Here is a 24,107-nt window from a genome sequence, read left to right on the forward strand (position 1 = left end):
GGTCACTTGAAATCTCTGGTCTTCAGTTTTTTTTTTTTTAATGTAGTTAACTAGAATGCTTCAATGTAATATTCAGATGGCAGAATATTATTATATTCTGAAACATACTAGTATTTATTGAATCTGAGCTTTTAAGGGAGAATACATTTCCTGGTTAACCATGAGGCCCTTTTCCCTAGTAAGTCCTCTATGGGAGTGATGTGGATTCAGTTTCTCAGGCACAGAGAGGAGAACCATAGAGAAATGGAGAAATCCCCTTCCCTATGGGATCCCTGTCCCTGGCTTCCCTCTCGAAGGGTGGGGTGGGCTGAGTTCTGGAGATGGGGAGCGATTCACTGAGAGCACAGGAAAGCTGGAGGGAGAATGTACTTGGTTGGAGACATGGAGGGTATTAGGGTTTGGATCCCCCAAAGGTCCACGTGTTAAGGGTCTGGCCATTAGCCTGTGGTGCCACTGGGAGGTGGGGAAACCTTTAAGAGGTGGGGCCACACTGGAGGAAGTGAGGTCACAGGGGGCATGCCCCTGACGGGATACTGGGTCTCCACCCCTTTCTTGTTCCTCTCTTTGCTTCCTGGCTGCTGTGAGATGACCAGGCTCCTCTGCCACAAACTCCTGCCATGTGGGTACCGAGCCACCACAGGTCCAAACAATGGGGTCCAGCAGTCATGAACTGAAACCTCTGAAACCATGGGTCAGAATAACCCTTTCCTCCTGGAAGCTGATTTACCTCAGGTGTGGGTCACAGTGGGTGACTAACAGAGAGGAAAATGATCAGGAACGATCGGAACACACAGTCTCTGTTTTCCTATTCTGCTTTGATGACTAGCTTGGAATGTTTGGGCTCCTACAGAGAAAAAATGAAACTGTAGTGAGGCCTGGCATCTCACCCAGTGGCCTTCAAGTACTCTGGGATGCTGACTTTGTCCCAGGGGTTCCTCCCATTTTAATTTGTCCTTGGATGAAGGCGTATGAGTTTGATGCTGGAGAGGCAGGACCCTGGCACTCATCCCAGCACGTATCCCACCTGCCTCCCTCGGAGGACATTGCAGCAGGGAATCTAAGGATTCCAAGGTTAATGTCTGTAAAGATTGTGGGCATCTGATGAAAGCCGGAGCTAAACGTCAGGACCCTGGCTGAGGCAAACCACACCAGTGTCTGCAGTCAGAGGGGATCTGGACATGAGGCTGTGCCCAGTGCACCTGGGCCAGCTAGAAAGGGAGTCCCCCTTCTTTCTTTTTTATTTATTTATTTTCTTGGTACTGGAGATGTAACCCAGAGGCACTCTAACGCTGAGCACTATCCCCTTTCCCTTTTAAAAAATTTTATTTTGAGAGAAAGTCTTGCTAAATTGCTGTGGCTGGCCTTGAACTTGCAATCCTTCTGCCTCAGCCTCCCAAGTTGCTGGGATTGTAGGGGTATACCATGGTGCCCGAGTCGGGCGCCCTTTCTCATGGTGAATGCAGCTTCCCAGGAGGCTGCAGGGCTTGGTCAATGATGTGTGGGCTGGATTCGGTTTGTCCCCTCACTGTCTCCCTCCTACACCACATGGACACAGTCTGCTCAGGTGTCATTGTTGGCCTGGAGGGCAGCCTGCTCAGAAGAAGGTCCCTGGACTCTGTGGGAAGCTGAAAGAGACAGTTCCTGTGTGACCTATTATTATTGTCCCTGTTTTACATATGAAGTGGACATTAGCCCAAATCAGTCTAGATAGGATTATGAACCAGGAAGTCTGACTCCAGCCTATGCTTTGCCACTGTGATTCTGTTTCTCTATATCAGGGGCTGCTGCTCACCCTCCTGCAATCTTGTTGCAGTTAATTTTCACGAGGACATATAAACTGTAAAGTCTGCCGTCAGAACTGGAGAAAGGCATTAGATTGCTGTTTCCATATTACGGGCCACAGGCCCCAGACCAGCCTGTCTGTAGTCTGGAGACCAGCTGGATTCCCTCTGTGGCCCTCAGCCTCACCAAAAAAAAACAGCTGTTCATTATAAATTAAAATGCTGAAGAGCCTTTTCCTAACTTAAAGCAGCTTACAACAATCAGCACATGGGAAGGCAGAGAAAAATTCTATGTCTGCTTTTAATAAAATACACTTTCTCATCAAAATATTTTGATAGCATGAGGAAAGATCTGTGTGCTCATTAAAGTTTAATGACTGTCTCTCCCTGCCATTTTCCATATGAGGATCACACACCATGACTCACACATGGTGGGTGCTGGGAATAGTTAATTGGAAACAAATTTAACCCAAACCCAATCTTTATTGCCACGAGGACAAATAAAAGCCAAGATGGAATCCATTGGGATATAAGAACATGTGGCCATTGTTCTAATTGCTTTGGTTGATAATGACTTGGATGCAGGTAGGTGGGGCCTGATACCTTCCAGGAGCTTCTGAAAAGGGACTTGGGTAAGAGCAGCTGGATTCCAGCTGCCAGGGGACTCCAATTTCAACTGAGTTTGAAGTTTCCAGAAAATGTTTTGTCCAAGACCTCGGAGAGAAAAAAGGGACAGCTCTGGGGAGGGCAGGTTGTGACCATGCTCTGGAGTCTTCACTGAAGCCTTTCGTCCACAGAGTCAATTGCAAAGTTCTCACCCACAGATGTGACACTCACCTGCAGGTGGCCCTAAGCTACCTCTCTTGGTTTATCCTCACTTACACCTGACTTCCAACCTCCACCCAACCGTGGCTGGCTTTTTACTGCTTTCCACACCTGCCATCTGCCTCCTGCCTGCCCTTGCTCATGTTTCTTGTAGTATCTGGAATGTTCCCTCTATCCATCTGTACTGGTTAAATGTCATCCGTTCAAGTGATTAATGATCATTCAACTTTGTGTGATCTCTCCTCTCTCGAAACACACAAACCTCTTAGTCAAGGAGTCCCCAACCCTGCATCTTGGTGGAGACCCAGGGTGAGAGCCAGGCAGCCCAGTGGTTACTTACACATCCTTCTGAGTCAGAGGGACCTGGGTTTGAAGCTTCTCTCCTTCCCTCACCAGGTAAAACATCATGGGCAAGTCACTTGCAAACAGATGCAACTGCAATAATAGCAGCAACCAACGTATACCAGGTGTTTATTGTGACTCAGGCATAGACATTCACTGGCTCATTAAAAACTCACAAGAATCCCAGGAAGCCACCATTGCCATCACCTTTATGACACACCCGAGAAAACAGAATCTAAGAGAGGTGCAATGATCTGTCCAGAGTTACACAGGTATTATGTTGAGAAAACAGGTTTGAACTTTTATAATTGGCCCCAGAACCCTATGCTGCAAGGTACTATCTTCTCTGGACATCTGCAAAATGAAGATTCTAGTAATACCCACCTCATAGGGTGGCAAGGAGGATTCCAAAAGATAATATGAGAGAAGTGCTCAGTAATACGGTGCTTAATAAATCACAGCTGCTGTCACTGTTAGCACCGGGTGCTGGCCTTATCCCTCCTCTTGTCCATGAGCTGAGGATCAGAGGTTCACATCCTCTAACTTACCATCCCTCCTGCCATTCCACCCTGTGCCTGGTACACTGATCCATGGTGACCTTGGGAGATTCAGTCAGTGGGGAGCCCATCTCAGGCTCAAAAAGAAAGAGGAAGGATTCTAGCATCTTCCTAGCATTTGGGCACACATGTTCTAGATAATTCTGGACCTCTGAGCCATTGTGGGTTTTGCACTTCGGCTTGCATTTAGCTCTCTCTCCAGCTCCTGTTTTGTATCCTCTCGCTGAGGTCTCCTGTGTGACATTTCAACTCCATGTTTTCCTACTGTTCTCTTCCCTCCCCTCCCTTGCCTTTCTCAGGTCTTCTTTCCCTCCCTCCACCTCTTGCAGGGTGAGGGCTGCCATCTGCAGGTCATGGCTCTGGATTTCCTGTCTCCAGCCAGCTAAGCTGTGTCCCAGGTCCCCCTGCCCCTACTTGGCAGCTCATAGCCAGAGTTTCCAGAATGAGGACCTCTCACAGGCCGGAGATGCCTCTGTGGTTTTGAGGGTGGGAGACATGCTTGCCCCGTTTGGATCTGGTTTATCCTTGGGGGGCAGGAGGTTAGTGGTCAAGGCTCATATGCACTGCCACATCGCCCCCATTTCCTGAACAAACATGACACTGGACAGAAGCTGGATTTAGAATCTCTCACACTCTAATCTCAGTCGAATGTCCTTGTCTCTAAGTTTCCATCAGGCACAGCATTCCTGAATCCTTGGTGGAAACCAAACTCAAGGGAAGCAACTCTTTCTAAAGCACACCCTCCCGGCCCAGGTCCGCTCACTGGTGGCGTCAGGTATTTCTGATTCTGCTCCTGAGGAATCAAACTTCTCTTTACGTAAACCCAGAAGAGAACAAATACTCCTTCAAATTAATAATGCCTGAAAGATCAAAGGTATCCGTTTCCTTCATACATCCAATTTATTATCAGTGGTGCAATTAAATTCTATTTTGTCCTGCCACGTGAGCCTTCATAGCTTGGACAGGTTTCTCCTGAGACCTTCGCAGGGACAAGCCACTGCTTCGTAATGAGGTGAGTATGCAGGCCTCGCCCCTGGTGGGAAAGGATTCAAGCTGAGCTCACACACAGGCCCTGCTCCACATCCCCAAGAGAACTGCAAAAGATGTCTCCACTGTGCAGCTGGGGTAGGCCTGGCACACGTCTCTAAGGAGAGTCAGCCATGAGGGGCAGCCTTCCCTGGCAGGGAGCGGGGATGGGCATCCCTGATCTGGCCCTCTGTGCCTCAGGCTGTTGAATTCCAGTTCTCCCAGCATGCACCATGCCTGCAATGCAGCCCAGGACCCACCTCTCTGGTTTACCTGTGTTTCTGATTCTGCCTGCAACCTCTACATCCGCTTTTTAATCCAAACTCTTAAGGCCTTTTATGCAGATAGCGCCATGGTGGGTCTCTGGGTGGTAATATTGGGGTGGAAGAACTAAAGGCACATGAAGGTTTGATGCCCTGTTCCTCAATGGGCAGTACACATACTCAGGTTTGGACAAATCTCATCCTAGGGTGGCTCATGTGCCATCCACACAGGGACAAACCAAGGAAAGTGGTGGAGGGAACCAGTTCCCAGTCCTGCCTCTACAAGCCAGACTGCCAGACTTGGAGACTCAGTTCTACCACTTGCTGGCTGTGTGACCTTGGACAAGTCATACAGCCTATCTCTTCTTCAGTTTTTGTCACGTGTAAAGTGGAGATGATGTACTACTTCCTACCTCAAGGGGTTTTCGAGTCTTGAAAACCCGATGATATGTGTGAAGCTTTGATAATGGCATTCAGAATCCAGTCCCTGAAAGGAAAATAGAAGGCCCCAAAGAAAGCCACCACTTTGAATGCCACACAATAGTTATCAGCTTTGCAAACGATTCCCAAGAAACAAGGCTTACTCCCCACTTCTGTCCACTGCCCCCAACTTCGAAGGCCAGTAATAGACATTGAACTTGGATTCATTACCACATTAGGGGAATGCAGCTTATCAGGATCTCTGCTCAGCACTTCCAACCACTTCAGGAAGAATGTTCTGCAGGGACTAGGGACAGTCCCTCAGCCTTCGATAAGGGTGGCGATGTCCCTCCCCCAGCTCACTGCCAGATGCTCAGATTCCTGCTTCTAGGGTGCAAAGGTATGTCAGGGAGGTGGCTGGTGACAGATGCTACCAGAAGCTGCAGCAGTGCCCCAAGAAGCAGGAGCAGCTGGCTCCCTTGTTTCCTTTCATTCCCATCCACCCTCGGCTCTTCCCTGCAAAGCCCCAGAGCCCCTTTCACAGAAGTGTTTGGTGGTATCTGGTGAGGCACCGCTAAAACTATCACCCAAGTGGACGAAACAGATCTCTAGTGACAAAAGACAGGAAAGTGGCCCTCTTGGTGTTGGGGAGGGGGTTATTGAGAGTGAAGAGCAGAAAGGAACTTTCTGGGATGTCTGAAAGCCTCCGCTGATTGCAAAAGTCACTGTCACGGAACTGTACATTTCAGCTTGTGATCCTACTGTATAAAATTATACCTCTGTGAACAATCCCACTGTCCAGGATGCAGATGGAGGTGACGTAGGAAGCTCACATATCATATGGCATGCCTGACCCACTTTAGTCCAGAGACACGGAAAGTTCTGAGTCTCTGTAATCCATTACGCATCTTGATCTTCCTCCACAAGTGTGTTTATATCCACAGGTTATATTTATATCTGCAGTCACATCTATATATTTAAATCTGGAGAGATGAGGAGTGTTATATGTGCGTGACTATATATAGGGCAGATTAGTTCTTTCAAAGAACAGGAGGATCTTAACTCTTATTTTTTTTTTGGAGCAGGACACACACACACACACACACACATCTAATCAACAACCTTGCCTTTTTCACTTCTCTGAGATGAGATGCTAAAACTGACCTTGATGATGACCTTGGGGATGGTCAGCACAATGGACTTCTGCTTGGCCAGGACATCGTTGGTCTCATTAATGCGTGCTGTGACGAAGAAGTGCAGGAATCCCTGTTCCAGTAACTGGTTCATGTACTCCCCTGCTCTGACAAGCACCTCCTCTTTCTTGACTGACAGGAGGAAAAACAAACAGGCTGTCATGAAGACCTGAGAGAGGATCTGCTTTACTTTTTCCCTAGGCCCTCATCCTTCCCACATTAGCACATAAGTTACCAGGAATGTAGCCAAGGTCATGGGTAAATGGAACAAAGAGTCAATCAGGGACAAGCTCTCCTGCCTCTTGGGTGAAGAAAGAAAATGCATTGGAAAATTTCATATTCAGTGAAATCTAACTAGAGAAAATGTGTCAAGCTTTCCAAACATTGCTTTTTTGTTGTTGTACAATGGAAAGCCATTACAAAAATGTCTAAAATGGATGATCAAGGAGTTTAAACTGGCTGCTTTTATTTGGGTAGGGTCCATCCAAGATGGTAGGTGTGGAATAGTGAAGTTCAAAGTCATGGTTCCATGAACCATCTCCTTGTAGAATAAGAAATATCTCACAGAGGTCATGGGTCACCCTTGGGCAAAACCGAGGACTACCTAAACCTTGTCCTTATAGCACCTTATATTTTCTATCCAGCTTTTTCTGTACCAATCTGATATCATGAGTTTTCTATTTGAGACAGAGGTTGGTAAAACCAGTTCCCATCAAAGGCATTTCAACGATCTCTCAGTCCCTCCCCTACCTGTAATTTAGAGGACCAAATGCTTATTTCCTCCAGTCACTGTTGTTAGTTTTGAGAAATTGGGGCTGAGCCATTCAGGGTGACACCTGGAAGATGGGTGTGGTTCTGGGGACTCCGATAGTCTCACACGGTGAGTTCTGCCCTGTGGTTCTGGCCCTCTCTCATTTCCCACAGCCCAGGATTCTAGACAGCAAAGGGCAGTTCTTCTGCAGGCTCCGAGCAGGTGGCATCTGCTGCCGCCTGGTCAGAGCCAGGTGTCTGTGCTCTGCATCAGTCACAGACCCAGCAGGTGAATGGGTGACTCATGCCTCTGTCCCCAACCACAGGGCACACACTCCATAAACAGTCACAGACCGAACATCTCCACCAACTTCCTAAGGTCTGGTCAAAAATGACTTCTTTCTGAAGAAGTCGTTGAAGGAAACAGCTCCCATGGCTGGTGGCATAAGAGCTCATTTTAGCCTGCCCAACTGAGCACAAGTCCCCTAAGGAGGATTAACACTGCCTGGGGCTGAGGAAGCACCAGGGCACAGGGGAGGGTTCCCAACTCACCACTGCCTCAGAGGAGGGCACATCCAACCATGCCCATCATCCGTAGGTGACATTCTCACACCCAGACTGGACCTGTGGTAGCCAGCTCTGGCCCTGAAGACCAAAAGTCCAGGAGAGGCCTCTGCCTTGGGCAGTGCTTACCCTGGAAGACTCTCTACAGATGTGTAGGTGCTGTGACTGCCTCTAGTCCCTGATCAAAGAGTTTGCAGTCTTGGTTCCTTATCACAATCACCTGGGGTCTTCAAAACACTTGCCAGTCTGGATCCCAACCCAGACCAATGCAGTGAGAGCCTTGGAGATTGGTGGCTGGACGTCAGGAATTTTTTGTAAAGTTCTGCAGCTGACTGATGTGCAGCCAGGGTTGGGAAGCACTGCTCCAACAGCCAGGGGGACTCTGAAGAACCAGCCCTGCAGAAAGCCTTGGTTCCTGTGAAAGATACAGCCTCCTCACTTAGCCCCTGCTGCTCCAGATGTGGCCTGCCCAGCAACAGGAGCACCACACCGAGAGCCAGTTTTCTGGCTCCATCACACCTGAGTCAGGATCTGCATTCGAATCAGACCCCAAGTGATGCCTATTTAAGTGTGACACTCTGAGCCCAGGAGACTCAAACATGAGAAAGGGTGGAGATTTGGCAGGATTAGGACAGTTTGGATTTTAAAGAACATCGTGCCTCCAAAGAACTTCATGGACTCTGGGAAAACCAAAAAGACTGGCCATCCTAGACTGGGGGTTGTCAATGGCAGGCCATTTTGCTCCCTCCAGGGGACGTTTGGCAATGTCTGGAGACTGTTTGGGTTGTCACAACAAGGCTGGGTGGCTTGCTTCTGGCATTTAGTGGGTAGAGGTCACAAGACACAGGACAGCCCCGCAAGGGAGGTATCCAGATGTCAATGGAGACAGGGCTGAGAAATCCTGCCCTAGGCTCTGTAGATGATTGGAATATATTGTTCCATTGGAGACAAGAACTCGACCACTGGCTTGGTTGACTTGATTCCTGGTATAGTGCTATTCTATGTAGAGCAGAGCCCATTCTTTGAAGTCATGACCTTACCTTGACCTTGGTTCCTGAATGACCCATTCATATAGTCTTCTCTAGACCTGAGTCTGGACCCTGCTTCCTCATGCTCTCCTAAAAATCAACTCTCCGGATGCGTGGGGCTCCCGCCCTCCCTCATGGAGTACGACCTTTAATGAGCGTACGGCCTGTTTTTCACATCCCAGGTCTGGACGGGTGGAGTGGAAAAGTGTCAGATCTAGGAGGACATGGCGTTTTTGCCTCCAGCTGCCTCATTAAGAGTAATAAAAAATGAACTTCCCCTGGATATTTCTAGAGGGGCTGTGTTTGACCCCTAGGTTTCTTAGGCTAGTGGGGCATGCTCTTTGCGGCCCTTATGATCTCGGCTTTAGGTCTCTTCTCAGGGGTAGAACATTCCCTGAATCACAGCCCTAAAGAAATTGGGCTGTGTTTCAGAGCCCAAGAGAACAGTGCTCCTGAAATAGTCCGTTATGTAAGTGCTGTGTTTTGCCACTGCACAAGAAATTGTTCTAGATAAAGTTTATTAAACGAGGCAAGAGAAGGAGGAATAGATTTTCACTCTATGAGCGGCGGAGCTGGGATGATGCCAACATCATTTACGGTGTCTGGGGAAAACCAAGGGAGACACAGACTGGAGCTGCCTCCTCTCTTTTCCAAAAAGCAAAGAAAACTAAATATAGCCAAGTGGAAATGATAGCACCTTTGAAGGTACTGGGAGGTTTAAGTTATTCAAATCTCCCGAGCTGATTCTAGCCCACACATGCCCTTTAATCATCAGGCTGGAAAGTATGTCTCCCTCCTACTTGGAAAGCTTTCTTTGCAGCAGAGGCACCTAGGAGTGCTCGATCGAGGTCTAGAACTACCCAGCTTTTTGCCATGTTCTGCAGTCGATTTCCGATTGCAATATGCAATGTATTGCACGTGATTCACGCCACCTCTCTGTGCAGTCAAGGAAGGGTTTCCAGTTCCCTTCTGGTTACTGAGGATCAGACCTGGGGGGGTATGAGTGGGTGGGGCTGCATTAATATTGACTCATGCTTAGGTTTGGTGAGCTGTCTCTAGATCTGTGACTCAAAGGGATCATGTATTGTTTCACTATAGTCCACCGACTCACGTAAGCTCATTCTTTAATTGGATTACAGAGAACCAGGAAGGACATTGACCAACAGAAACCTTGAGATGTGGGAAAGAGCAGGGGCTTGGTTCCCTGTCTAGAGATGTGTGCTGGACTCCAGGAAAAGGGGCGTGAGCAAGGGAACTGACCAACGGCAGCCATGGGCTCGCTGTCATTGCCTGAATGGGACCTGGATTCTGTCGCCTGCTTTGCCTCTGTCTGCAGCTGGTGGTCTTGAACACATCAACTCATCTTCCTGTCTCAGTGTCCCACAATGTTGGAAGTTAACATTTACTGAGATCCTACCATGGTACTGCCTCATTTAGTGTCCCCACAGCCTCCTCCTCTCCACCAGTCTCCAGTTCATCAGTCAGTCACGTGGGCTCTGCCCTAGGACACGCCCAGATCTGACCACTCCAGCCCCATTACCCCATCTCTCAGGTGAAAAATTGCAGTAGCATCTTAACTGGTCTCTAGGCTTTGGTCCTGCTTCCCTTACAGACTCTTCTCAAAATCTGTTATATCATCCTGTAAACCCTCCAATGGCTCCTCAGCTCACTGGAAATAACTGAAGTTTTTACAAGGGTCACCAGTTCTTTATATGTCCTGTACCCACCACTTTTTTCCTTGCCACTTTTACTCCTGATTTAGTCTATTTTCTGTTGCTCTAACAAAATACTTGAGATTGGGAACTTAATAAAGAAAAGAGGTTGATTTGGTTCGTAATTCCAGTGACTGGAGGATCTAAATGGCATGGTGTTGGCATCCTAGTTATGTCATAACATCATGGATAAGTAGAAAGGGAACTGGCCATGTGCAGAAGAGGCCAAGCTTGTGGGGTGGACTCCTGTTCTAAACAATTGTGAGGACTGGTCTCCTCCTTAGTCCTTTGTGCATTTTAGGGGGAGTACTGGGGATTGAACCCAGAGATGCTTAACCACTAAGTCAGTCGCATCCCCAGCACCCCATCCCCCGCCTTTAATTTTATTTTGCGACAGAGTGTCACTAAATTGCTTAGGGCCTTGCTCGTTGCTGAGGCTGGTCTCAAAATTGCAATCCTTTTGCCCCAGCCTCTTATGTTGCTGGGATTATAAACCTGTGATATTGCTCCCTGATCCTTCATGCAGACTATTCTTTTCTATGAATATATATTCTTTTCCTCCCCCTTGGAATTTAAAAAAAAAAAAAAAAGTCTTAAATCTTCTAGTTTCCAAAGAAAATACCATGGTGATTCTTGACTGTTAGCCATGTTACTAAATCCAGGCATATTCACTTCTTTCAGGTTGTGGTAGGTTTCTTGGAATTAGGAGTTTTAGGAATACTTCCCTATTTTTCTTGGAATGTCTTTCTGAGAGTTACTGTGGCTGGAATAGTCACAGGATCTAGAAAGTTAAAGAACAATTAAGACATGCGTGCCACCCCAGGGGCGCACATCAGTCTTGCTTGCCTCTGCTTTATAAAACTTGTGTGCGTACCTTTTATGTTCTTTCCCATTTTTTTCAATGCCACATGTCAGGTCAACAGAAATCCAGTGCCCTACATTGCCAGGTCCTTTCCAGTCTTCTCTGACTCAACATGCTCTCCCTGGAGACCAGTTCCTTCTGGGTGACTCATTTTGCCAGATGTGTGGCCAATGATACTAGCATCCCAGCAAAAATGAGACCAGTCAAAATTGTAATCCCCCATGAAGGCTGAGGCATGTTAATCCCATTCTACTTAAAATATTCTGAATATTTATAGTGATAAAAATGCTGGGGACACCATGTGTGCAAGGGAGCTGGAAAGGATAAAGGATGGGAAAGAAGCCCCACGAGAGGCAGAGAGCCTGAAGCCCTTCACAGGTTCCCGGATGGCACATTCTGTCTCCAGCTTCCTCTCCCATGATGGGCTCTCTCCCTAGATGTCACACAGATTAATTTTGAGAAAACGGCCTCTACACAGAATTTATATCTCTCGTCCTTCTCAACAATAAAGCAAAACACACCATTTCTGCTGAGCAACCCCCAAAGACCTTTGCCAACTTGGAAGAGAGACACCCACATGGGGTCTGTTTTCTGAGATGGTCATTTAGACACATTTCCCAGTTTCCTCATGAAGTGCAATCCCCTGGGGATGCAATCTTATTATAATGCAAATTCTGATTCAGGAGGTCTGGGTGGGTCCTGAGATTCTACATTTCTAAGGAGCTCCTGGGCATGCTGAGGCTGCTGGTGTGTGGACCACACTTTGAGCAGCCAGAAGTGAGGTTACATTTAATTCTCACGACTCACGGGGTTCTTGGCTTTGAATATTTCAGTGTTCACTTCTATGTGTGAAATATAAAGATGAAAACAGGACTTTCTAGAATAGGAGAGTTCTGCCTGTGTGATTCACGTTCCTAAGCTCTGGGGAGAACTTGAACTTGACAGACAGCTATGAGGTGTTGTCAGTCATCAGGATAAGAAGCCAGATAACAGGTTCTGAGATAAGCAAACCCTGCTTAGCTTACAGGATAAGGGCTCCAGCTTCAGGTCAAAGGTCTCCTTCTTGAATTCCATCTTGGAGACCCCGGTGTAGAAGGTGATGTTGCCTGAGAGGTAGGCAGAGATGCTGTAAAGGTTGGAGCTGCTGTTCCGGAAGGTGATGGTGATCTTGAAGTCCTTTCCCAGGACGGCGTTTTCCACTTCAAAGTCCATGTCCACGTCGGATCTTGATCTGACCACACCTTCTGTGTTGAGCGCCTTCTTAGCCCCGTACATGAGTGCGGTCTCTAGGGCCAGTCGCTCTTCTTCTTGACCTAGGAAAGACCCAGAGATAAGGACGGGAAAAAGAGATACAATGCACCCAAGGGAATGTTATCCTCCTGAACTCACTGCGCTGCTGTGGCTGGCTGCCTGTGAAGGTTCAAAACCTCCTCAGTTGTTATTCTTGTTATAAATGATGCAAAATGAGGTTCCTGGAGAGGCAGTGACCTGCCCGGGCTGCTAAGTGAGTAAGTGGCCCTGCCATGATCGATCTGGAAAGAGGGTTACTAAAAGCGTTGCTCTTAGGGTTGTTTCTCCAGGGGCAGCAGGTAAAATTGGCAAATTCTAACTCTTCTCAAACTGTGGTGTCAATCTGCTCCCCTCCCAGAGTCCTAGCCATAGAGCTGGAAGCTGGAGTCCACTAAGCAAGGATTTTGGAGACAGTTGCCTCTTTCTGTCCTGCCTCCTGCAGGATAAGCTTTCTCTGGCTCCCCCATCCAGACCCCTCTTCCTCCTCTTTCCAATCCGGCCATCTCCAATTGTTCCTTTCTGTGCTGACTCTGGAGGGCTCCTGCTCCACTCTTCTCCACCTTCCAAGGTGGTCACTGGCTGTTGGCTAAATGCAGAGATCTCTCCCAAATCATGGCCACCCCAGGACATAGGGTCTGGTAAGAGCTAACTAGATTTCCCTCCCTGTGAGTTTCTGGGTTAGTTCCCCTGGAAGGACCCTGAGTTGTCTAGAGACTACTGAAGGTTCTCAGCCTTCCTGAGTCCATCAGAGGTTCTGAGGTAAAAAGCCCTACAGAAACCCCTCTTCGCCCACCTTCCTGGGAAGCAGCACCCCGACTGCTTGAATCCCCATGCACACCCATGTTTATAGCAGCACAATTCACAATAGCCAAACTGGAAGCAGCCTAGGTGTCCAACAGGTGAATGGATAAAGAGAATGTGGTAGACATACACAATGGAGCTTTATTCAGCCATAGAGAAAAATGAAACTGTGTCATTTGCAGGAAAATGGATGGAACTTGAGATCATGACATTAAGCAAAATAAACCAAATTCAGAAGGTTAAGTTAGAGAGGAAATAGGAAAAGAAAGGGCGGGGGGAGATCACATGAAAACTAAAGGGAGATCACTAGAGTAGAGGAAAGAGACCAGGAGATGGAAGGTGGGGGGAAGGAAAAAACTGGGGGATAATATTCACCAAATTATATTGTTACATTGTGCACACATACAGATACGTAGCAAAAAATGCCACCACTGCGCACAACCATGATGCACCCATTAAACAAAATGAACAAAACAAAACAAAGAAAACGCTACTGGAAGGAGAGCTTTTCAATTTTCCTTAACACAAATCTCTCAGATGCTCTTGAACCTGAGCTGTTTTTAAAGGGCCATTCACTGACTTAGGGTGGTGCACCAAGATTCTCATGCAGTTTGAGATGCGGGTGCTGGTTTGAGCAAGTGTCTTGAAGAGTTTCTGAGCTGGTTGGGTTGGAGATGGGAGGCGGGAGATGGAGACAGGGTTCTCTTTGGAAGAAGAAAAGATAGCTTCGTGCAGGTGAAGAAGCAGGAAATACAGACAGCAGTCAGCCCTGGAGGGTTGCTGTGCCTGAGATGCTCACAAGCTGGGTTCACTGTCCTGACAGAGTTTCACGTAAAATGTTTGGCTTTGGAAATGAGCTTGTAGAGGTGCTTCAGGTACGTCTTCATGCATCATGGAGGACAGAGGTGAAAAGATGAAGCCAAATTCCTTGACTTGCAAAAACCAGTCACCAGAGTGGCCAGTGGGGGAAAAAATCACTTTAAAATAAGAATGCTGGTTTTTAGAATTAAGTTGAAGATATTGTCTTCTATTTTGCCTAGTTAATAATTGAATGCAATGATGGGGAAGAGGCCAATTTATCATAACTCTCATTAAGTGCTAATTATGTGTCAGGTGTCGGGATGGATGCTTGTAGTGCATCCTGTCATCCAACAACTCCACCAGCGAGGCCCTGCAATGCCGCCTCCACATCTGGAAAATCGAGACAGGTACATCATAGGGCGGTAGGTGGATTAGAGGGAGTAGGTGCATAATGAATGGAAGCTACTCTGGAAGGACTGAGACAATGCCAGCAGATGTTGCACACAAATGTGAATGTGTGTGTGTGTGTGTATGTGTGTGTGTGTGTGTGTGTGTGTGTGTGTTAACAACTTCCCTGATTGTCAAGACTGCAAGAAGGTGCCAGAAACGACTGGTTTAGGACAAGCATTGGCTACGCACATGTTTACGGATCAATAGGAGGAAGATAATGAAGGGAAGCAGGGAGGGGGGCCAGCGCCACCGAAAGTGCAGTGAGATATTTCAGCAGACATCATCTGGCAAACAGGTTCATGAGCGAGAGGGCAGTAACGATTGTCACTTTGGATGGGGGCCAAATATGCATTTAGGCAAAAGGCAGGAGGCAAATTCCAGCAGCAGCAATAAGAGGAGAGAGGTGCTGCCTTTGGGGAGAGGAGCTGAGTTGGCTGACGGGGGATGGGGGTGGGGGGAAGAGGCAGAGAAAGGCTTGTGTGGAACCAGGAGCAAAGAGAGAGATGCCCTGGCTGGGGGACCCTGAGCTTCCTTCTGGGGAAGCACCTGCCCCTGAGTCACGGCACTGCCAGGCAGAGGCCAACTGGGTGATTCCAGGAAGGGACAGGCCCAGCAGGAGAGAATTTTTAGGTTTCCCAGAGCCCGACAGAATAATTCCTGTTTCTCTGCAGTTATGCTCTGTGCTCTGGTGTCTTACAAAATTCAGGGCCACGGGCAATCTTGTAGTGATATGAGAGGTTATCTAAAGAGAAATTGTATTTTCTGAGATGCTTAGCCTCCAGGAGCAAGGTCAGAACATCTTCCTGTTAACCAGGATGTAATATCATCTTACTATGTTGATGAAGCCTCTTCCCATGTCCTGGTCTTAGCTCCAATGTCAGCTGCTTGAACCCCTCCCTGGTCCCACCCTAGCCGCCATTACACTGCAGAATGTGTGCCCAAACCCCAGTCTTTTCACTTCTCTCTAATCCATATCTGATTTTCTTTCTTTTTCCTCATCAAAATACTTGTCTTTGCATGACATTACCTCCCCTGCTGGAGCTCAAGCTCCTCCAGAGCAGGGACATGGTCTGTCTTGTGCACCTCTGAGTCCCCAGGACCTGGGGCCTGGCTGAAGGATCTAGGTTTGCAGATGCATGCTGTTTTCAGTCAGAGGCAAAACTTCCATCTTCATAATACGTTCTAAATAGTTCAGTTTAAATCATTTTATATTCAATTAATCCTGCCTGGCAAAGTGCTATTTTGGTGGCCATTCCAGGTGGTCATTTCTTGCTGTGAGAACCTCCATGATGTAGCAGGCAATGTGCTAGGCATGGTGGAAACACGGCCTCCCCTCATGGGCACAGAAGGGACAAGTGAAGAGCGATGACAGATAGATGTGCATGTCACAGACACTGGAGCAGAGGCTGGGGTAGTGTCTGGGGGCATGAAGGAGAGAGGTTCTCCTCTCCTGGGGACCAGGTGAACCTTTTTGGAGGGTGTCTTTTCTACTCAGTAAGCAAAGGCATGGAGGTGAGCTGTGTCTGATACCTGTGGGGCACTCCCAGGAGGTACAGTGAGGGGGGTCAAAGGGTCAACCAACAAGGGGCCTTGTGGGATATGATTGCAATACTCTGAACACAATGGGAAGACAGTGAGGACTTTTTAGTAGGGCTGTGACAGTCTCTGGCTTACATGTCAGGTACTATCCCTTAGGCAGCAAGGCAGGGCTTCAACTCAGGGAAGGGGAGCATGAGGTAGGGAGGCTAGAGTTATTTTTCTGGGAAGAAATAATTATAACCCAGACTCACAGGAGCAGGATGGCAGTGTTAGCAGAATTAGTAGTAGAGTGGAAACTAACTTTTATGGGGCCCTTACCATGGGTCAGGTGCCACATGAAGGGAGGGTTTTACTTCATTCTCAGAGGGTGATCATGAAGCCAGAGGGGAGGGGTACATTTGAAAACTATTTCAGAGGGGACAAGTAATGGATTTGCTGTTTGACTTGTTCTCAGGTTGCTAAGTTTGGGTAGATGGTGGTTGTCTTCTCTAGAGTAGGGGGTGGGGGAGAAATGGATCCCGGATGGGGAAGGGAGGGAGAGGAGGTGGCATTTGGGAAGATTCAGCTTCAGGTTTCTGTGGGACACTTAGGTAAAGTACAGGCAGTGACAGACTGGGGAGTGATCACTAGTCATGTGAGAGTTAGCGGCAACCATGTAGGAAGAACATACCATGGGCAGGAATGGAGCCCAAGGAGCAGAGTCTGGAATCAGGTACATTCAGAAGGCAATGAAGAAAGGTTAGTTGAGAGATGTGGAAGGATAGAGGGAAAGTGAGGGGAGGGTCATGGGGGCAGAAGGAGAGTCGTACTATGGGAACAAAGAGGAAAGAATGTCAAGGAAGGGGTATGAGCAACATCATCAGGAAGTGTTGGAAAGTTGTGAAAGATGGCGCCTGCAAAGGTCTACTCCATGGGCAATCAGGTGAGCTTGCAACTTGAGAAGAAGAGCTTCCAGGATAAGCCAGGAGCAGAAATCAGGGTGCAAATAGGCAAGGAAGGAATGGGAAAGGGAGAAGACAGGTGTACATTCAGGCAGCTCTTTCGAGGTGAAAACACATTGTGAAGACACAATGAGGCACATTTGGTTTGAAATACAGCGTTGAAAGGGCTTTACAATTTTTTGCGGGGGCGGGGGGGGGGGTACCAGAGATGGAACCAAAAGAACATTTAACCCCTGAGCCACATCCCCAGCCCTTTTTTAAAATTTAGAGACAGGGTCTCACTAAGTTGCTTAGGTCCTCACTAAATTGCTGAGGTTGGCTTTGAACTCACGATCCTCCTGCCTCAGCCTCCCAAGCTGTTGAGTTTACAGGTATATGCCGCCAAACCCGGCTAAAATTTTTGTTTAATGTAGGAAACACTTCAATGCTAACTGAAAGGAAAACCTGGAATAGGGGAGATGAAAATACAAGTGACAGAGGGGGGATAATTGAAGGGGAAAAGGAGGACTGGGGTGGAGACGCCATCTTAAAAGAGGATAGAGCACCAGAGTGTAAGCTTTCAGAATTCTGGTTTCCAAAGCTTTCTAGTTTCTTAATCTTATATTCTGGGTAAAAAAAAAAAAAAAAAAAAAAAAAAAAAAAAAAAAGTCACAAAATTGATATTAAGCTTTAGTTAGTCAAAGTGAAAAATGATCTTTCTGCAATTTAATTAATTAAAAAGTTTGATTCCTACGTCTGGTCGTGTGTTCATTCTTTGCTGTGTTTTCACTCAACTCCATGCTTTAGTGCCCACCCTCAGCATCTGTGGATTCTGAGAAATTATATGTGAGATTCAATCTGAGGATCAGAGTGACAAACAGACAGTCGGTCTTTGTAGACCTGTGGCGGACATCAGCAATCTGTCACTCTTCTCACCGTTCAGAGGGAGCTCAATGTCCTTCTTGAAGTAGCACTCCACTCAGTCATTTCCAAAGTTAGAATTTGAAATGTAGATGCCAGCCTTGATTAAGGGACTAATTATTCACCTGGAATCAAACTCCAGCCCAGAAGCAGCATGGGGGGGGCGGGGGGCGGTCTCTTACAACTATTTATGCAGACTCAGGAGATCTTCCAGTTAGATAGGAACATGCACTGACCTCTCCCTGATCCTGGCCTTCTTACCCAATTATGGAGGCCTGGACCTCAGAAGTCTTCCTCTCAAACAGTCGGTGCATTTTATTTATTTTAATCTTTGTCTCTCCAAGCCCCCAACTCTTCTTCCATGGAATGGTTTCTGGCATCTGACCCAGTCCCCTTCCTGATCTGGCCTTCACTGTCACCTATGACCCTGACAGTTAATGGCAGCTGTGTTCTGCTGCATGTTTTTGAAGACATCTGGTCGTGTGGCTTGCTGACTGCCCTGAGCTCATGAGTTCATCTTTCATTCCTCCGAAGTAAGAAAGTCCACACCATATTCCTGTCTCGCTGCCTCTTCCTGGAGAACTCTTGCCCCAGCGCCACCTGCCGTTTCCCATCTATCCTTCAGACAGTGTTTGGATCCCTGCTCAGTGCCTAGCGCACCAGCACAGAGAAGGTGCTGATTCAATGTATTAAACAGGTGGATAAATCACATCACCCCTTCTGGGGGCCAGTTTAGCCCCAAGATGGAAATAAATGAATTGCTTCTTCAAATCTACTTGGACAATGAGGACACCCCCCCTGTAAGACAGCAGAAGTAACAGGACCTGAGTATCACAAGGCCCTCTCTGACCTGCGTCTGGGTTGGGAGCCCTTCTCTGTGCTCTGCAACATCTGTGCCAGAGCAATTCTCACCCATCCTGGCCAGGGCTCGATTCTGTTTTCCTCTGCAGCTGGAGAGGAAGGCCAGGCCCAGCAACGCCCCCACCCCAACAGCACATGCAGTGCGGCAGATGGTTAAGAGCAAGCTGTTGAGCAGAAGGATGCAGGAATGCATAATGAGAGAACGTTGCAGCTAGTTTCTTTCACATTTTCTATGGAGTTTCCTTTTGTTCCCTTTCCAAATCTTTTTGTTTGTAATTCTATAATAAGAGGGCATTGCTTGTTTGTTTTGTTTTATTGTGCTTTTTTTGTTTTTTTTTAACTTTTAGGAGAAAGGAAAAAAATTCTTTTAGATCAGTGTCATGCAATGGATGATAACCAAATGAAGACGAGAAGCAACCTTTTCAGAAATGCAGTGAAAATTCACTAGTTCAGATGACAAAAATTCTGAATTTCTAACACTAGGCGCACTCATTTTTAATTCAGTAAGTTTTTTCTTTATAGTGCAAATTGCTTTTGTAAATAAGAACAAGGAGACTGTCTAAAATATTTTAAACAAATCCTGCACTCCTTGGCACTTCAGGAATACCAATAAATATTTAGGTATATGCTAATTACTTATCATTTTTATCTATTCACCAAAATAAATGCAGCTCTCAAGAACCTCTGGAGGTGAATCATTTGCAAAATATATTCCTCATTTCCCATCAAGACACCCAGCATCCTCACCTCCTGTCCCTGATTGACCTTGGGCAGCTTTGTCTCTAGTCACTGGACATTGGCGCATGATGCATTATTAAGGCCTGCGGGACCCTAAACATACTGGACCATGTTCCTACTGCCTGGAAACCTCTGTCCAGTTTTCTTTAACTGAGGTCTGTTAACTCTGTTCCTGAGCTTCACTTTTTTTCTGCATCTCTTGGTTGGATCAAGTATCTTTCTGCTTTGTTCTCTGAATAATAATCCTATCTCTTGCCTGGGGGCAGAAACTATGTCCTGTTCTCTGCTAGGAAGCCCCACACCAAACTGATTGTGGAGTCAATTCAGTATTGATTAAGATGAAATTGAACTCAGTAGCATCATTTGGAGTATTCTGTACAATAAAAGTTAAACAGAAAAACCACCATTACATTATTTTATAATTGAAACTGGCCTTCAACATAATTGGCCTGAATTAGTGAGACATTACTAACCTATTAATATTACATTATCTCCATCATGGGGTTTCTATGACAACACAATGGAACAATGTATTAAAAATAATTTGTAAAGTACTAAACAAATGTGAAGTAGTTATTTAAATTTCAATTATTGGACTAAAGATTATATTAGTTGTACAGTGTTTTCTAAAAGAATTATTTAAAATTAAGGTTCTTGTCAATAAGAGCATATTCTATATTCTGTTTAAATACATACAACTTTAAACCAACTCATTTCACAAACCAGGGGAAGGGGAATTCTGCTCAAAGTAAGCAACCAAATAAAATTACAATGGAAAATTGTATGTGTGATGTGTCTTTCACTCATGAGATTTTTGACTTCCAAATACTTCAAATGCCAGTGCATTTTCTGAAACATGTTTCAGGACAGCATTGACTATATGCTATATAAACTGGGGCAAAAATAAAAAAAAAAATAATTCAGTTGTAGTAAATTACCTTCTTGGAATTTGTAGGTATCAGTAATATCCTGTATGCCATCTCCACCAAGTTGTTTAGTTACAATTAATTTTCCAATGTGGGTGGTATCCAAGGTTTCGACCACATGAGTGCCATCTTTCTTAGCTGTGATGTAAATAAGATCACTGTTGACCTGGAAACAGGAGATGAGAGAATTCACCATCATCACGTCACCTTGTTGCCAATTGAACGCCTACTCACAATAGTTGAAATATGGAATCAGCCTAGGTGTCCATGAGTAGATGAATGGATGAAAAAAATATGGTGTATATAGGCAATGGAATAGTATACAGACACTGAAACCATCAAAACCTATCATCTGTACCAATATGGATGGGACTGGAGGTCATTATTTTAAGTGAAATAAGCCAGACACAGAAAGATAAATCCTACATGTTCTCCTTCATTTGTGGAAACTGAAAAATCAATCTTGTGGAAGAATGGAGTTAACAGAGGTTACTAGTAACAGTGGTTAGAGGAATGGAAAGAATTTCAATACGGGACACCAACAAACAGATGAAGAATTTGTTCTATCTATCCATCCATCCATCCATACATACATACATCCCAGTAGAGTAATTATTGATTAAAACAACTTAGGATATATTTCAAAATGACTAGAGGAGTAAAAAATTCCCAACACAAAAATAAGTAATGGTTGAAGAGATGGAAATGTTTATTACCCTGATTTATAATACAATGTATACATGTATCAAATGACCACAATATAGCCCAGAAAGATATGCAAATATTATGACTTTATTTTAGAAAAGGTAAAATCAAAATGTCCCTGTCACCCAAATCTTTAACTTTCCATGGTGTGGACATCTAGAGATCCCTAGAGTTGAACTGCCCTTTTCTTCAACAGTACTGGATTCCTAGGACCACGCTCATTGTAAGAACACTCTGAAGAGAGAATCCACATTTGAGTAATCATGAGTATTTTCAATGAAGGCTCTCTGGGGCCATGGCTATGAATTATCTACGCAGCAACCATCTCCTTCTTCCCTTTTTCTTACTGGTAAATTCAGCCTCTTATGAGACAGTCAGAAGCACAATGTCCATTTCTTGCCTTCCCAGACTTCTTTTAAGCTGGTAGAGGCAGTGTGACCTCCGTCTAGAAGTCTGCCAGATGGCTTCACATAAAGAATTTTCTCCTTTGCAAAAGGAGAGAGGTACATGGGCAAGTCTGCCCTTCTCTTTCTGCTTTCAGATGCTTCCATGCAAAGTGAAGTCATGTTTGAAGCTGCCACAAGCATCCCAGGACAATGAAGAGAAGCATCACCACTAATCAGAAGCTGCAGAGTAGGAAGAGGAGAAGCACCTGCAGGCTTGGTGAGCAATTCAGTGGCTAAGCCACCCTTGGGACTGCCTGCTCCAGGGTTTCTTAAATGAGAAAAATAAACCTCCAGCTTCATATTAATTGTTACTTGCAGCCAAAAGCATTTTAGTAGAAAGGTAAGACTAGACCATCCAGGAGAAGTTCAAGAAAATTTTTGGTGGTTAAGCAACCAAAATGTGCTACATGGAAATAGTATCTTGGGAACATGCTGCATGACCCTTAAACTCCTCCAGGGTTCCATTTTTTACTTTTTTAGACAAGGTCTAAATCTGTGCCTGAAAGTTGATTCTCCCAGAGACTCTTATTGCATTTTAAAAAAAATTTTTTCTAGGGAGTTCCCTTCATTAGCATAGTAGCAGATAGGAAACATGAAAATACTTATTCATGATGTATTTTCTACATGTTTTCCAAGTCTCTCTCTCAGCCCCATTTCCCTTCTCTTTAAGTAGGGTAATAATAGTTCCTTCCTCATGACTGGCAGAATTAACTGTAATAAATGCATGCAAACTATTTGCCTGACATAGAACTAACACTCAATATGTGTTCTCAGTAAGTATGTATTACTTAGTAGTATTCTCAGATATTGTTCAAAGTGCCAGAGCCCTCATGATGGACAGAATAGATTTGGTCCCTCCATTATAGGGCTTACATGGTGGTAAGGGAGAGTCCATGCATGAGGATCACCTAGATAACTTTAAAAAAAAAAAAAAGAGGAAATGCCTGATGCCTGACTAAGGTCCTGGGCAGGACTCTAACTCTATTACATTTTTTAAAGATGTATTGGAAAATTTTAATGAACTCCTGCATTTCAGTACAACAAGTATCTTGGGAAGATAAGATACTTTGAGAGTACCCGGTGGTGGCAGGGGGAGGGGGTTGGTTAGAAAGTAGTAACCAAGTTGAAATGGGTAGGATACTTAGGAGCTTGTGGAGTAAAGAATGGAGGGAAGGAAGGCTGAGATCGGCAGGTGCAGCGCCTCAGAGGAAAGTCTTGAGAGAGGCACTGGGTTAGCTGCCAAAAGCCAGGGCATGTTAACCTCTGCAAACTTTGGTTTCCTCTTCTAGAACATAAAAATTAATTACACTTGTTCTGCCAATTCTGTAGGAACCTCTGAGGCCAGAGTGAGATAAGATCTATGTGAATATGACTGGAAAAATCTCAAAATTGAGTGAAGACGGAATGGCCATTATTAGGGACGAGGGAAACAAAAGGTTGTCTTCTTAACTTTTAAAACTGAGGTTAAAGAGAGCAACTTCTCTGCACCTTCCCACAAAGCATTCTGAATTTATGTGAAGTCTGATCTCTACTAAGGAAGGATGGAGCTGACATTTATTGAATATCTACCATGTTTCAAGGATGTCTTGAAACACAACTATCCTGTAAGGTATACATTATTATCCATATTTTACACGTGGAAGTGCCAAAACTCAGAAGGGTCAGGCAAAGTGATTGTGTTCAGATGGCTTAGAGGGAGTGGAGAAGTACAAGTCCTCAGCCAATTCCTAGCTTGTCCCCTTGGCCTTCACCCTGGATTGATCCATGGCCCGTATTCCCTAATGTTCAACCTGGGTTGGCCCATGGCCCATCTTCTTTGACCTTCACCCTGAGCTGGCCCATGGCCCATCCCCTTGACCTTCACCATGGATTGATCCATGGCCCATCCCCTTGGCCTTCACCCTGGATTGATCCATGGCCCATCTTCCCTGATGTTCAACCCAGGGGCCATCCTCCTTGACCTGAACCATGAGTACCACCATGCTTGGGGCTTTGGTGGTTCCCCACTTGAGGCTCAGGTTTCTGAGGGTAATTTGTGGTGACCCCACTCCTCAGCAGAGCTCAATGATGGTAGCCAGATGAAATGAAAAGCTGAAATGTGAAATCAAGGATCAGAACAGGAGGGGACAGAGAAGTTACCTAAGGAATAGTTGTCATTTTCTGAAAAGAAGTTAAGGAAACTTTGAGTTGCCTGAGGATTTTGGTGTTCCCTCAGGAGGGGACAGAGCAAGCACAAACAGCTCCTCCTCCACCCACAGCTATAGCAACAATGACAGTAAATCTTCTTTTAATAATAGCCCTCACAGTAGCTTATGGTTTTCCAGGGAGACAAGGTGAAATATCAAGGTGCCAAATCCTGGGTTGTCCTGGAGTATGGGTTAAGAAG

General features: G+C 45.9%; 1 protein-coding gene across 2 annotated transcripts in view; it reads right to left on the reverse strand.

Annotated features, from left to right (window-relative positions):
• Window positions 1-24,107, reverse strand: part of F13A1 (coagulation factor XIII A chain) — a 167,871-nt gene that overhangs the window by 13,853 nt on the left and 129,911 nt on the right. For both annotated transcript variants that reach the window (XM_079147894.1, XM_079147895.1), the window contains exons 11-13: window positions 20,583-20,736; window positions 12,349-12,636; window positions 6,379-6,539 (exon numbers count right to left, since the gene is read on the reverse strand). In XM_079147894.1, coding sequence (XP_079004020.1) covers window positions 6,379-6,539; window positions 12,349-12,636; window positions 20,583-20,736 — 603 coding nt within the window. The remainder of the gene's footprint in view (window positions 1-6,378; window positions 6,540-12,348; window positions 12,637-20,582; window positions 20,737-24,107) is intronic.

Source organism: Sciurus vulgaris, assembly GCF_902686455.1.
Source record: "Sciurus vulgaris genome assembly, chromosome: 7".
In the NCBI taxonomy this organism is placed as follows: Eukaryota; Metazoa; Chordata; class Mammalia; order Rodentia; family Sciuridae; genus Sciurus; species Sciurus vulgaris.